This window comes from Neoarius graeffei, chromosome 22 (assembly GCF_027579695.1).
Source record: "Neoarius graeffei isolate fNeoGra1 chromosome 22, fNeoGra1.pri, whole genome shotgun sequence".
NCBI classification, from domain to species: domain Eukaryota; kingdom Metazoa; phylum Chordata; class Actinopteri; order Siluriformes; family Ariidae; genus Neoarius; species Neoarius graeffei.
Genome location: NC_083590.1, coordinates 24,514,182 through 24,530,218, shown reverse-complemented (window position 1 = coordinate 24,530,218; position 16,037 = coordinate 24,514,182). Strand labels below are relative to the sequence as shown.

General features: G+C 42.7%; 2 protein-coding genes across 3 annotated transcripts in view; one reads left to right on the top strand and one right to left on the bottom strand.

The window, feature by feature from the left end:
• Positions 1-6,663, top strand: part of adcy2b (adenylate cyclase 2b (brain)) — a 173,973-nt gene extending 167,310 nt beyond the window's left edge. The window contains exons 24-25 of one of the 2 annotated variants that reach the window (XM_060904680.1): positions 4,557-4,681; positions 6,234-6,663. In XM_060904680.1, coding sequence (XP_060760663.1) covers positions 4,557-4,681; positions 6,234-6,386 — 278 coding nt within the window. In that variant the 3' untranslated portion in view covers positions 6,387-6,663. Of the gene's footprint in view, positions 1-4,556; positions 4,682-6,233 lie in introns of those variants that run through there. The other variant, XM_060904681.1, reaches the window with a different exon arrangement.
• Positions 5,754-16,037, bottom strand: part of cfap90 (cilia and flagella associated protein 90) — a 24,670-nt gene continuing 14,386 nt past the window's right edge. The window contains exon 3 of the mRNA XM_060904682.1: positions 5,754-7,015. Within this exon, the coding sequence (XP_060760665.1) occupies positions 6,836-7,015 (180 nt within the window). The 3' untranslated portion in view covers positions 5,754-6,835. The remainder of the gene's footprint in view (positions 7,016-16,037) is intronic.

Genomic DNA, 16,037 nt, shown 5'->3' with positions numbered 1-16,037 from the left:
TTTTTTTCAAGACAAGTTGCATTTTTTTTTCTTGTATTAACTTCGAGCAAGTGAGCAGTGTGGGAATGACTGTTTATAGTTACTATAAAGTAAGTGATAACTGGAACTAAAAAGTGTGTCAGTCATTAATGAATTAAAATGGCAAATTGCTGTGGTATAAAAGGACTAACTTACCACCTGGGTGCGTAACCAAGATGGCTGCCGAGTGGCAAGACCTGCCTATAGACCCTTTTCACGTGACGTCACGACAAACGCGGCCGCCATTTTGGACATGTACTACCAGTAGTTTACCACAGCCAACATTGAGGAACGGCAGCAAAGAAAGTTTTTACTTTCAGCAAGACTTCCATCATGCCACTATATTGTTGTGCACCTGGATGTAGTAACCATCAACAAACAAGGCAAGGGTTATTATTTTATCGGATCCCGACGGAGAAGATGGATAGCGGCCATTAACAGATTGGCAGCCCTCGACATACCAGCGCTTGTGTAGTGACCACTTTGTTGGAGGTAAGACGAATAAAATTAGCCAGAAAAGGCATTACATTGCTGTTAACATTCTGTGGCGGCGAGTGTGTAACCAAATAGGTTAAAATAACCCATTGTAACCTCTTTGTTCTTCTGTAGTAGCTATTGTTGACTAGCTAATGTCAAGAAGTAGCTGGTATGTTACTGTAGCAATGTTTACGTTCAGTCATTTGGATGACTGTTAAAACCTTTCAGTCTCAAGTTTTTCCTTTACTGTATTTACTAGTTTACTGTAATTATGATCCGGCAGCTATTTACACCGGATCCAGTATAAATAGCTGCCGGAGCCAACGTCCGAGGTTCCGGAGCGCGCTCCGGCTTGCTCTCCCTCAAATTAAGCAGCGCACGCCGGCTTGCTCCCGGAGTGCTCCGGCCGAGGTTCCCCTCAAATTAAGCAGCGCGCGCCGGCTTGCTCCCGGAGTGCTCCGGCCGAGGTTCCCCTCAAATTAAGCAGCGCGCGCCGGCTTGCTCCAGGAGTGCTCCGGCCAAGCAAGCCGGAGCGCGCTCCGGAACCTCGGCCGGAGCACTCCTGGAGCAAGCCGGAGCGCGCTCCGGAACCTCGGACGTTGGCATGTATGTGTATGGCGATGGGTTTTTACTGACATAGGTATACAGATCATGTGGGCCGAAGTCAGGTAAAGACGATGGCTTCGTGTATACTTCCGTATGTCAGTGAACAATCCTGGTGGAAGCAGGTAAACGTCGTTCTCTAAGCCTGCTAACCTCAATTTTTGCAAATACCTCTCCCTCTGCTCGCCCTGTAAATGCCTGACGTCGCTGGATAGTGAAGGTGTTTTCTGTATCTCGCTCCTTTTTCTTTTATGTTTTTCGTTTGTCGCCTTCCTCGCATTCAAACTGATTCGAGCCGAAGTCCACTACATGTCCAAAATGGCGGTCGCGTTTACGAAGGTCACGTGACTGAAAAGGGTCTATAAGGACTTTAAAACCGTCCCCCTTTCCCAGTGTCAAAGATGTTTCCTTGGTAGGACGGGTGCTTCAAGTCGGCTCCTTCAGAAGCGAAACAAAATGCCTTCCTAGTGTTCAGAGAACACATAATGGAACAGTCTAGCGAGAGTGCAGGTGTGGGTCATCGTCTTCCGTTGAGGTCACTGGCAGCTTGCAATCTTAGCGCATTACTGCCACCTGCAGGACTGAGGTGTGAATACTTTTGAGAATCTCATCTCATCTCATTATCTGTAGCCACTTTATCCTGTTCTACAGGGTCGCAGGCAAGCTGGAGCCTATCCCAGCTGACTACGGGCGAAAGGCGGGGTACACCGTGGACAAGTCGCCAGGTCATCACAGGGCTGACACATAGACACAGACAACCATTCATACTCACATTCACACCTACGGTCAATTTAGAGTCACCAGTTAACCTAACCTGCATGTCTTTGGACTGTGGGGGAAACCGGAGCACCCGGAGGAAACCCACGCGGACACGGGGAGAACATGCAAACTCCGCACAGAAAGGCCCTCGCCGGCCACGGGGCTCGAACCCGGACCTTCTTGCTGTGAGGCGACAGCGCTAACCACTACACCACCGTGCCGCCCCCACTTTTGGGAATATGAATTCTTAAAATTAATAATAATAAATTCTATTTCCAAGACCAGTCACTCTTATAAATGTCAAAACAGCTTTAGTCGTGGATTGTGTCCAAGCTGCTAATCTCAGCAGGCTATTTAAGTTATTCTACGAAATCGAGTCGTACATGAGCTGATAACTGACGAGGCGCGTAGCACCGAGTTGGCTATAAGCCATGTACGACGAGATTGAGTGGAATAACTGTTTTATTCTATCCACATTCTCTGGATTTTGAGAAACAGAGCATTTTTTTTTTTTGCAAATTCAATAAATAAAACTTTCTCCAAAACGTCTGAGAAAATAATTTCCGCTTAGAATGGAAACAAACCAGCGAAATGACAGGAGCAACTTGTGAAAAATGCTATAATAATAATTCTTGAAAAATAAAAAAATATACATTCTTACCATCAAATACTTTTATTCCATATTTTGTTGCTTTTTTGTGGTTTTGTTTTCGAGTAAAGTTTTTATTTCATCCTTGGTTGGTTCAGCAACACGCTCTGCCATTTTGTTTTTCTCTACTCGCGGTATATGAGCTGATATCCTAGTAGCAGAGTGCACGATTGCTCATATCCAGTGAATGTGGACAGAATAATTAATGTTACCACGTTTTACCACTTGAGCTGATCCTCCCTTTTTTTTCCTCCATATTCCCTGCAGTCCAAAAGTCCACTTCCCCACAATAAAAACCTGTCCCAGGCTGATCTTTTCCTATTAATCTTCACAACACTTTAGGCTTGTGTTCCTTATACATGGTCGTGTTAACAAGAAGGTTTCCTCTTGCCAACTCCTAGGTGTGTGTTATTGATAAGGTCCCGCCTTGTACATGCGCATAGGATTGTGGGTGATTTAAGAAGCCTTTATTTGTCACATGCACCCTCAAGCACAGTGAAATTCATCCTCTGTATTTGGCCCGTCTGAAGCAGTGAACACACACAAGTGAGCAATGAGCACACATACATACCCAGAGCAGTGGGCAGCTATGCTACAGCACCCAGGGATTAGTTGGGGGTTCGGTGCCTTGCTCAAGGGCACTTCAGCCACATGTTAACCTAACTGCATGTCTTTGGACTGTAGGGGAAACGGGAGCACCCAGAGGAAACCCATGCAGACACGGGGAGAACATGCAAGCTCCACATAGAAAGGCCCATCGGCCGCTGGGCTTGAACCCAGAACCTTCTTGCTGTGAGGCGACAGTGCTAACCATTACACCACCGTGCCGCCCACAGGATTCAATGATGTAGGATCCTTCTTTGGCATTGAGAAACAGCCCATGTCTTCATGGAGCGCTTCGTGCACAGGGGCATTGTCGTGCTGGGACAGGTCTGGGCCTCTTGGTTCCAGTGAAGGGAAATTGTAATGCTACAGTATTTTACACAATTCTGTGCTTCCAACTTTTTGGCAACGGTTTGATAAAGAACCGCATATGGATGCGATGGTCACGTGTCCATGAAATTTTCTGGCCATATAGTGTACTCTGAACTTTATCATTGACCATTCTTCTGTAAATGACGTCTATTCAGCTGTAGGCTTTCTGGGATCAAGCCCTCTCAGGATGCAGGATGGTTACTCAGACTTAACACAAGTCTCTCCTTACTAGTAATAGCACTGCAGTCCACTGGCACAAAGCATCATCAAAGCCCAGTATGAAGTTATCAGCCCTTTAGCCCTTTTGTTCTGTTCCTAGTCAAAATAGCCCATTATAAGTTTTTTTTACTGGGAGTAGAACAAGTGAGCATGATGATCCTCAAAGGAAACTTTGTGCTGGATTCAGACCTCTAATCACCACGAAGAATCATTTTGACATTGCACAGATTACGGTCACATCACTGAAATAAACTAGCTGAATAAAAATAAATGGTCTTTGCAACTCGGAAAGCAGAAAGGTGATTTCAGGTGCCGCCACATTGTCTGCATTTCCTATTACACTCCCACCTGCTCACAGCGGCTATCAAGAGCACCGCAGAGCAGTGGAAGGGTTTTCTCTCGATTTTACCCACACCAGGAAAACTCCGTTATAAAGCTCTGACACTGGAGGCTACTTCCATAAATCTTCCAAAGTAAATGTCTCCTCACAGAAAACCACATCAGTGATTATACTCTCTTCTTCATTATACGTCACTTTTTTTTAAATCCGTTTATTACTGGACTCAGATTATGTAGACCAACCACCATACCAATCACAGTGAGCTGTTACTATAGGAACGATAACGTATTAGAATGAGCTCAATAATGCAAACCTATAATTTACGTTACAGCAGGAACTAATCTCTCAGCCGTGCTGTTATAGATAAATTAATGCACTGATTCAGGAGCTCCACCATGCTATGGTACAAGAACTGTATTTTGAAATTATTTGATTACTGAATTGCTAAACAACATCCATTCGTAATTTTAAACAGAACTACAAGGTTAATCAGGTTGTGTGCTTGATTCTCATCAGGAATAAACCATGGTCCCGTGATCGCAGGGGTAATTGGAGCACAAAAACCACAGTATGATATCTGGGGTAACACAGTGAACGTGGCTAGCAGGATGGAAAGCACTGGGGTTCTTGGGAAAATCCAGGTACATTCTGTTCTGCTCTGAATAAACTAGGACTTTGCAAAAGTCTCAGGAACATGTAAAGAAATGCTGTCGACCAAAAATGGCTTAAAATTAAGGAAATGAAATGTTTCAACATTATAAGCAGTAAGCCATAATAAATGAAATAAAGTCAATATTTGGTGTGAGACGACCCTTTGCTTTAAAAAAAAAAAAATAGTAGTCTAAGGTCCAGTGAGTGCAGTTTTATGCGGAAATTATCTGTAGGTTTTACTGAGCATCTTCCAGAACCAGCCACAGTTCTTCTGGACACTTTGACTGTCACACTCACGTCTTCATTTTGCACCAAAACCCAGCAGCCTTCATTATATTTTCTTTTTTAATCTGAAAAGCGCTCTCTTATGGAATATGCTGCTCAGATCCTTTTTTTACTCCATCCATCCATTTTCTTCCGCTTATCTGAAGTCGGGTCGCGGTGGCAGCAGGGTATTCCAGGCATCCCTCTCTCCAGCTATGTTTTCCTGTTCCTCCTGAAGGATCCCAAGGTGCTCCCAGGCCAGATGAGATGTATAATCTCTCCAGCATGTTCTGGGTCTACCCCGAGGTCTTGTCCCAGTTGGAAGGTGCCCAGGAGGCATCCTAATCAGATGCCCAAACCACCTCAACTGACTCCTTTCGACATGAAGGAGCAGTGGATCTACTCTGAGATACCTGCGGATGTCTGAGCTCCTCACCCTGTCTCTAAGGGTGAGCCCAGCCACCCTACGGAGAAAGCTCATTTCAGCCGCCTGTATCTGCGATATCATCACTACCCAAAGCTCATGACCATAGGTGAGGGTTGGAACATAGATTGACTGACTGGTAAATCGAAAGCTTTGCCTTCCAGCTCAGCTCCCTCTTCACCAGGACGGACCGGTACAACACCCGCGTTACTGTTGACGCCGGCCCAATCCGTTTGTCCATCTCGCGCTCCATTTTACCATCACTCATGAACAAGACCCTGAGATACTTGAACTCGTTCACTTGCTCCCAACCCGGAAAGAGCACTCCACTGTTTTCCAGCCGAGAACTATGGCCTCAGATTTGGAGGTGCTTTTGTTTGTTTGTTTTTTAAACTGTAATATTTAATTTTGTGCTGGAAAATGAAACGAACGTTTGGAACTCTAAAATGTTTTTCTACCGACTCGATAATGTAGAAGTCATAAAATAGAAATCTATAACAAAGTTTGTATGAAGGAAAAGAAACAAAAACAAACCCAGGGTGCCTGAGACTTTTGCACAGTACTGTATATTGTCATGGCAACAGCTGATATATATATTTGTTTCTTCCAGTAGTTTTATGCTAGCCTTCTCAGTTGTTTGTTTTGTCATTTATTTTTTTTTCCACTCTGAAAAGAAAGCAGCCATAAGCAAAAAAAAAAAAAATTGTCCTGAATCAACATTTCTTTGATACTGTAAGCAAATCATGTCATGTATAAAAGTCTCATGATGTCCAGTCTAGTATAAAAGCATCATTTATACAATGTGTCAAGCTTTTTTTTTTTAATCTGTTTATTTTGTTATTGCTAAAATCCAGGTGACGGAGGAAACGAGTCGGATCCTTCAGACTCTGGGCTACATGTGCTCGTGTCGAGGGATCATCAACGTGAAGGGGAAAGGCGACCTGAAGACTTTCTTTGTACACACTGAAATGAGCAGATCCTTATCACAGGGGACTGTAATGCCTTGACCATTTCATCTCGCTCTTTCTTTATATTTCTCTCTCTCTCGCACACACACCACAAAAAGGGACGTTTGTACAGCAAACCTCATCTCAACCAGTAATAACTACAGTAAACAAAGCTTCATTTCTTTCTCACCATGGATCGTATGGACTTCGTGTGTGAACAGGCAAAGCTGTGTGCGCGTGTCGCACTTGAGAGCAGAACTGATGCGTGCCTGAGAAAAATTTGTGTTCATGTTTTGTCGCCGCCATTTTCTTATCCATTAAAGAGTTTCTATATAAACATTTCTGCGTCCATTTATACATGTAAGCTTTTGTAAATTAAAGAAAAAAAAAAGCTTGACAATCATGAGCATGATAACTTAAGAGCAATATCTATATCAGTTGCAATGATCAATCATCACAATAAAAACAGTCAGCCCTGCTAATAAGATCTGCTGTTTGGGGTTTTTTGCTCAGACTGGAACGACAGAGCCGTAACCCTCTTCCACGGATTTGCTAATGCCATTTCTCCTGTAAAACTCTCTGTGTACGTGAGACACACGGGCAAACTTGCGGTTCGACTGGTTCGACAGCAGTGGCAGCCAACGGCCGTATTCGGATGAGGAGCGCACGGGTACAGGTCTGATGCATTCCTAGGAAAGGGTTGCAAAAAAAAAAAAAGAGTGAGAAAAGATAATATACAATCCTTCAAAAGAAACTGAGATAGAGGTTGAGAGAACAAAGAAATAAAAAAATGTAAAAAAGACAGGATGAAATTAGAAATAAATTGATAAGAATGTGTGCAAAAAGTGTGTTTGACATGCTTTAATTCACTCCTGAGGGAGAGATTTTAGTGTTTTTGTCCTGTCTGTAGTGGATGAATGATGATTCCTTAAAAAAGGAAAGCTCTTCCAGTTTTTCTGCAGATATTTAATTAACTGGATGACAAATGAGCATCTACAGAATTTTTTTTTTTTTTTTTGCTGGAAGGAACTGCTGTTCTCACTCCAAATATTTACATTTCAACATCTGTAAGGAATAAATTGAATGAATGGTGATGGTGTTATTGACACGTCCAAAAAGTAATTGTGATTCATTTCTCATGTATACACCAAGGCTCTGTAAAATCCGCAGAAAGAGAGAAGAAATCTGTGTGGTGAAAATTATCATCCAATCTGGCCAAGAAGAATGAGCAAGAACACCAGGATCCAGATGTGCAAAGCTGATAGAAACCAATCCCAGCTGTCCTTGTAGCCAAAGGTGGTCCGACCAAGTATAGAATACTTAGGGGGTGAATACTTAACCAACATATGTCTACTTTTGTTTAATTAACCTTTATCTGCAATACATTGTGTACATCAAATGAAAAACCCGATTAAGCCCATTCCAGTTCTAGGCTATAACTAAAAATGTTGAAAAGCTCAAGGGGGTGAATATTTATGCAAGGCACTGTGTAGGAGACAAATTTAATACATAGCAATGTGTGAAATGAGAGCACGTTTCTGGCTGTGCATCAGGGAATTGGTTGAAAGTCCTTGGTCCATCATATTCAGAAGTAAACTAATGTCCATGGAAGAAGGTTTTCATGAAGCAGTTGCTCTTTTGTATTAAAAAACAAAACAAACAAAACTTGAAGTGTCTTGAAAAAAAAAGCGGTAAGCACGAAAGAAGAGTTTGGAAAAATGTGATTTCAGAAAAAAAAAAAAAGCACAAGGACAATCCGATACAACAGAGAGAAGAAAGAAACCGTGACAGTGCGGAGGACCTTCAGGACGTTCCTGTGCAGAATGAAAGCTGTCCTGCTGAAATGGCCTTATTACTCATCCGCTGCATGGAGGACAGCAACTGGGATGTGGGTTCATTCTGACGAGAAAAGGGCGCTTTCAAGTAAAACTCCACTCAGTAAATGTGTTTATATGGAAATATTCGGTGTGTTTGTGATTGTGCCGCTATATCAGCGGTAGAAGTTAATGGCTGTGTGATTATTGTCATTACAGGGAGACGCTGTTATCGCTAGTGAAGTTACAACAGGAGAAAACAGTCAGGTTTCACTGTTGGAGCTTTAAAAACAAAAGCAGCTCTTGTTTGTCCCCCACTCGGTATGTAATGAGAAATGCGATACGGTTATATGACCCAGTTGGGCAGAGACTCGGCTTGGCGAGTTCACGAGCTGTGAGACGAGTCTGATGGTGTTGGCAGCAGCATTAACATGAAAGTAATTGACTGTAATTAATTTACCTCCTACATCTGCTTCTCTCTCTCTCTCTTACTCGTGTATGTCTATCTTTGTATGTGTGCCTGTCTGTCTGTCTCTCTCATGTGTCTGTGTGTGTGTCTCTCTCTCATGTCTGCCTGTCTCTTTCTGTGTGTCTGTCTCTCTCTCTCGTGTCTGTCTTTCTCATGTGTCTGTCTCTCTCTCTCGTGTGTCTGTCTCTCTCTCTCGTCTGTCTCTCTCTGATGTCTGTCTCTCTCTCATGCATCTGTCTGTCTGTCTCTCTCTATATATAATTTGTCTGTCTGTCTCTCTATCTCTCCCCATGACCCTCTCTGTCTGTGTGTCCGTCCATCTCTCTCTCTCTGTGTGGGTCGGTCTGTCTGCTTGTCTCTCTCTCTCTCGTGTTTGTGTCTGTCTGTATGTGTGCCTGCCTGTCTGTCTGTCTCTCTCTCTCTCTCTCTCTCATGTGTCTGTCTGTGTGTGTGTGTGTCTCTCTCTCATGTCTGCCTGTCTCTTTCTGTGTGTGTGTGTGTGTGTGTGTGTGTGTGTGTGTGTGTGTGTCTCTCTCTCTGATGTCTGTCTCTCTTGTCTGTCTCTCTCTCATGTTTCTGTCTCTCTCTCATGCATCTGTCTGTCTGTCTCTCTATTATATATATATTTGTCTGTCTGTCTGTCTCTCTATCTCTCCCCATGACCCTCTCTGTCTGTGTGTCCGTCCATCTCTCTCTCTCTCTCTCTCTCTCTCTCTCTGTGGGTCGGTCTGTCTGCTTGTCTCTCTCTCTCTCGCGTTTGTGTCTGTCTGTATGTGTGCCTGCCTCTCTTGTGCATCTCTATGCGTGTGTTTGTCTCTCTTTCTGCCTCTGTGTGTGTGTGTGTCTCTCTTTCTGCCTGTGTGTGTGTTTGTCTCTCTTTCTGCCTCTGTGTGTGTGTGTGTGTGTGTGTGTGTGTGTGTGTGTGTGTGTGTGTGTCTCTCTTTCTGCCTGTGTGTGTGTTTGTCTTTTTCTCTGTGCCCCACTCAGTTACACTGAGTTGTGTGTGTTTGTCTCTCTTTCTGCCTGTGTGTGTGTGTGTGTGTGTGTGTGTGTGTGTGTGTGTGTGTGTGTGTGTGTGTGTGTGTGTGTGTGTGTGTCTCTCTTTCTGCCTGTGTGTGTGTTTGTCTTTTTCTCTGTGCCCCACTCAGTTACACTGAGTTGTGTGTGTTTGTCTCTCTTTCTGCCTGTGTGTGTGTGTGTGTGTGTGTGTGTGTGTGTGTGTGTGTGTGTGTGTCTTTTTCTCTGTGCCCCACTCTGTTGTGTGCGCGTCTCTCTCCCTCTCCCTCTCGGCTGCATATTATAACCAGATAAACCAGAACAGCCTGCATGCGAAAGGACACACATCATCAGAATTGGAATCAGAACCGAGTTAATTGCGAAGTACGTTCCCACAGATGAGGAATTTGATTTGGTGGCGGTTGGGGCTTGAACAGTGAAGATAAAAGAATTTAAAAACTGACAAAAGTAGTTATATAAATACAACCCCGATTCCAAAAAAGTTGGGACGCTGTGTGAACTGTAAATAAATACAGAATGTGAAGATTTGCAACTCATGGAAACCCTAAATTTCATTGCAAATCATACAAAGACAACATATCAAATGTTGAAACTGAGATGTTATTGTTTTTTGAAAAATATATGCTCATTTTGAATTTGATGCCAGCAACATGTTTCAAAAAAAGTTGGGACAGGGGCATGGCTTACCACTGTGTTGCATCACCTCTACTTTTAGCAACACTCTGTAAACATTTGGGAACTGAGGAGAACAAGTGCTGTAGTTTGTCAAAGAGAAATGTTGTCCCATTCTTGCCTGATCTACAATTTCAGTTGTTCAACAGTTCGTGGTCTCCTTTGTCGTATTTTGTGCTTCATAATGCGCCAAATGTTTTAAAGATCTCCTTGCATCGTTTTTTATTAACTGTGCGGTGGTCTCTAGTATGAATGAATGCCCTGTGAGCTGGTTTTGGTGAAAAAAATGCTGTGGTTCTCCTGTTTCAGGCTGTTCTAGTTTGGTGGAGGAGCGGGTGGCGGGAGAACGACAGGATTTCAGCTCTTACTCATTAATATTCATGACATGTAAACGTGTTACCTCTGATTGGCTAACAACAATCAGTAAACGTGTTACCTCTGATTGGCTAACAGCACTGTGACGCTACCTCCAGTGGGTCAGAACAAGCGGATGTGGGTGTCTTTGTAAAAACTGTTTTGATTGGCTATTATGGTCTCGACATCAATGTTTTGACCAATAACAATGTAGATAACACGAATTTTACATCACATTCAATGAGATTTAAACGAGACGAAAGATGGCGACTTACAAATAATAATGTGTAAACATCGTTGGCGTTAATAAAGTTTGAACAGCATGAAGGAACATACCCCAACCCCCCCGAAATTAATAAAAAAAAATTCTCAACGGATTTGGCATAATATAAAAAGGTTGTTTTTTACTCAGAAAAAGCAGAAAACTCTCATCCCTGCCTAGCTTGTGACCATGTCATGCATGCTAACGTGGAGAATATGAACATGCTATTTTGTAACAAAAACCTTCGAACAAAAAGTTCATGTTTTACTTACAGCTTGTGAGCTGGTGGTCGATCGTCTTGACTACAGATCCAGGTATTAAAAACAACCTCGAAGCAAAACCACTACTGAAGGCACCCAAGTTTGAAAAGTCACTGTGGTTGAAATGATCAGATCACAGTACTAACGCTGCATTATACTTCGCTGGTGGTGTTCCAAAGATAAATTCCAACCATTTCTTCTTCAGCTCTTCTATCTTGGGCAAGAAATGCAACGTTGATGTCTTACTGCCACAAATAACACAGGCACGAACTTGTTCAGCCATGTTTTCAACTTGCTGTTGGGTCCTCTTCGTGAGCTACTGACGAGATGGGCTCTGCTATCTCTCCTCGCGCTTAAATCCGAACTTTCTTCCCATGAGCGGTCGCAAGCCAAGGTGGGCGAGGCCATGAATACTAATTTTTGAAGTGACATAAGTTCGTAGGGCTTTTTCAGATTCACTCGTTTTTCCGACTATTTTCTTTCATAAGCTAATACAGGGAATGGGAGTAGAATTACATTTTCACATGCAGCATGCATATGCAACTCGGAGTGAACTATGGTATTTCAAAAAGAGCCAGTATTAAACGTTTTTGGTGGAAGGGCACCTTTAAATAGGAGACAGGTCTGGACTGCAGGCAGGCCAGTTTAGCACCCGGACTCTTTTACTATGGAGCCATGCAGTTTTAATATGTGCAGAAAGCGGTTTGGCATTGCCTTGCTGAAAGAAGGAAGGCCTTCCCTGAAAAAGATTTTGTCTGGATGGCAGGATATTGCTTTGAAACGTGCATATATCACTCAGTATTAATGATGCCTTCCCAGATGTACGTACAAGCTCCCCATGTCATGTGCACTAATGCCCCCTCATACCATCACAGATGCTGGCTTTTGAACTGTGCACTGATAACAAGCCGGATGGTCCCTCTCCTCTTTAGCCTGGAGGTCGTGGTGTCCATGATTTCTAAAAAGAATTTATAATTTTGATTCATCAGGCCTCGGGACAATTTTCCACTTCGCCTCAGTCCATCGTAAAAGAGCTCGGGCCCAGAGAAGGCGGCGGTGTTTCTGGATATTGTTTATATCTGGTTTTAACTTGCATTTGTGGATGCGGTAATGAAGTGTTTCCACAGACGATGGTTTTCTGAAGTGTTCCTGAGCCCATACAGTGATTTCCATTACAGACACATGTCTGCTTTTAATGCAGTGTCTCCTGAGGGCCTGAAGATCACAGGAATCCAGTGTCAGTTTTCAGCCTTGTCTCTTGCATACAGAGATTTCTCCAGATTCTTTGAATCTTTTAATGATATGACATACCATAGATGATGCGATCCCCACATTATTTTCGATTTTACATTGAAAAACGTTATTCTTAAATTGTTGCACTGTTTGCCTATGCAGTCTTTCATAGAGCGGTGAACCCCTTCCCATCTTTACTTCTGAGAGACTCCGCCTCTCTGGGATGCTTTTTTTTATACCTAAATCATGTTACTGGCCTGTTGCCAATTAACCAAATTAGGTTAATTGGCAACAAAACAACTTTTTCAGTCTTTTGTTGCCCCATCCCAACTTTTCTGGAACATGCTGCTGACATCAAAGTCAAAATGAGCATATTTTTTGAAAAAACAATACAATTTCCCAGTTTCAACATTTGATATATTGTCTTTATGCTACTTTCAATGAAATATAGGGTTTCCAAGATAATTTGCAAATTATCGCATTCTGTTTTACAGCGTTCCAACGTTTTTGGAATTGGGGTTGGAGAATAAACAATAAAAAGCATCTAAAATATACAAATTTGAAAAACAGACATTATTAAGGAGTATGTGTGCATGCGTTGTTTAAAAGCCCAAGCTAGACAGTCAGTACAGTGTGTCCCGGAATGCGAATGTGCAAAAACAGGTCACAGGATGAAGATGAAGAAGAGTCATGACATGAATGTGTGAGAAGAGGAGAATATGTGCATTGGGTTAAATAAATAACCAAGCTGTACAGCGTGAGCCGGAACGTGCAGTACAGTTCACAGAATGAAGAAGCATGACGTGATCATGAACAAAAAAAAAAAAAAGTGTAAAATCGCAGTTCAGAGAGGAAATGTGTTAATGTTACAGAATGAAAGTGAGAGATTAGAGTCAGCGGAGGTCTGTGACCTTATTGATCATCTATGCTCTGAAGCCTTCGGCATCATTTGGACGCCAAGTCAGTGCAGTGCATTGTGGGACTTCAGGAGTTCACCACATGGATGGGAAATAGCCTTACTTCCTTTAACTGTGCACTGCATATTAAATATACTAAATCGAGTGGTTTCAAAGCTTCACCATGTGATGCGAAAGGAATGAAGGACCTGTCTTCCTGTAGTGGTAGGCGTATCAGACGCTCACTGGTTGTGCTGTGAAAATTGTCCATGCAGACGCTCATTTAAGTTTCCAAATCTGTCATTGCTTGACTCTTGAATATTTTCTATCGTAAATGGCATCATTAAAAAGCTTATAATTTCTGCTTTTCAAAGAAATGTATCTCATTAAGATCTGCTCAGTACTTTGGGAGTAATGGCAGGTTGAAGTCGGTACAACAGAATAAAAAAAAAACTCTGCTCGCGTGGTGTCTCCCATAACCTGCTATGAAAAGTATGAACCGGAACGGGACGGTACATTACAATAACGTTACGTTTTCTAAATATATGTATCTAAATATCTCATCTCATCTCATTATCTGTAGCCGCTTTATCCTGTTCTACAGGGTCGCAGGCAAGCTGGAGCCTATCCCAGCTGACTACGGGCGAGAGGCAGGGTACACCCTGGACAAGTCACCAGGTCATCACAGGGCTGACACATAGACACAGACAACCATTCACACTCACATTCACACCTACGGTCAATTTAGAGTCACCAGTTAACCTAACCTGCATGTCTTTGGACTGTGGGGGAAACCGGAGCACCCGGAGGAAACCCACGCGGACACGGGGAGAACATGCAAACTCCGCACAGAAAGGTCCTCGCCGGCCACGGGGCTCGAACCCGGACCTTCTTGCTGTGAGGCGACAGCGCTAACCACTACACCACCGTGCTGCCCATCGTATCTAAATATACGTTTTCTAAATATACTCTCATGTATTCTTTGATTATCCAGTATTATTATATCCCGTTGCATTGTATTAACGTTATAGTCATGATATTTTCAATTGAAATTGATCTAAAAGCCTGGAACTCCAATTACGGAATATACCTCAGCGTGACGTCACAAAGAAATCCCGTGTGGCGGAACAAGCGCCATTTCGAGTAAAATGTGGTTTCACACTGATTGTGAAAACATGGGTCATAAAACAGAAGCACAGATCAAAAAAGATAAAAACTTGAAATGTATACAATGTCAGCTGAAGAAACGAAAAGGTAGAGGTAGGGGAAGAGGCAAGAAATTGTAAAATAAAGGAATAAATAGTCATTAATTATATGTTTTGACAATAAAACAACTAAACAATACATTTTGTTTTTCTTCTAACTTTATTTATCATACGTGACAGGACGGGTTCATCTATAAAGGCGGGATGACTAATGTAAGTACCGATTAATAAAATGGTGGACGTGACGGATGACTCTGTGAAACTGGAACAAAAAAGGTAAGATTATACATTATGTAAATAAACGTCACAAAAATGGTATTGCGGGACGGAACAGCATATAAAAACCCGGAAGGCAAATATAAGAAAATACGTGACGGTACTGTTCTGTCCCGGGTTATGGGAGATGCGGCTCGCGTGACATCAGGAAACCACTGGTGCTTTTCTTTTTGAGTCACAAGAAAGCGGTCAGGCTCGCTCTCTCTCTTCTGGTCAGTTTCCGACTGGATTACTCGTGAATATCAATCAGATAACTTTTATGCTCTCAGTTTCTGATGATGTATTCAGCAAAATTTTCCGTCTGCTAGTTTTAATGCTATGATTCACAGGAGACTTTGAGGTGAGTTTTCATAGCTTTACCTACTTATTTGCACAAATCAAACTGATTCATGTAAATAAATAACTGGTTTAGAATATAACTCCGGGCGGCACGGTGGTGTAGTGGTTAGCGCTGTCGCCTCACAGCAAGAAGGTCCGGGTTCGAGCCCCGGGGCCGGCGAGGGCCTTTCTGTGTGGAATTTGCATGTTCTCCCCGTGTCCGCGTGGGTTTCCTCTGGGTGCTCCGGTTTCCCCCACAGTCCAAAGACATGCAGGTTAGGTTAACTGGTGACTCTAAATTGAGCGTAGGTGTGAATGTGAGTGTGAATGGTTGTCTGTGTCTATGTGTCAGCCCTGTGATGACCTGGCGACTTGTCCAGGGTGTACCCCGCCTTTCGCCCGTAGTCAGCTGGGATAGGCTCCAGCTTGCCTGCGACCCTGTAGAACAGGATAAAGCGGCTAGAGATAATGAGATGAGATGAGAATATAACCCGTTGTTTTGATGAAAAGTACTGAGATCTTCATGGTCGGAAATATATTTTTTTAAAAATCGCAAGTCAGAAATGCGAGCGTCAATTTCAGTTAAACTTGCTGCTACAAAAAGGGACAGTAAAACGAATCGGTATTGATCAAAACAGTTGAGGAAAGCTCTTCATGGTGCATTACCTGAATTGGTTGGACATCGTGTGGAACAGCTGTATTATGACCGCAATAAGAAAATAGAGACTTGGTAGCAGGGATATGTTAAAGAATGCACTAATATTGTAGAAAAAATGTTCCTAATATGATATGACGGTGGTGATTAGGATGGGGACTATGAGCAGGATTTGTATGTGGACTGTTTTTGAAGGAGGAGTTCAATGTTCTTGACTAAAGAATAAAAAACAAACCAAGCAATATGATTGACGGCTCTTTTAAATAATCTTTGGTTGAAA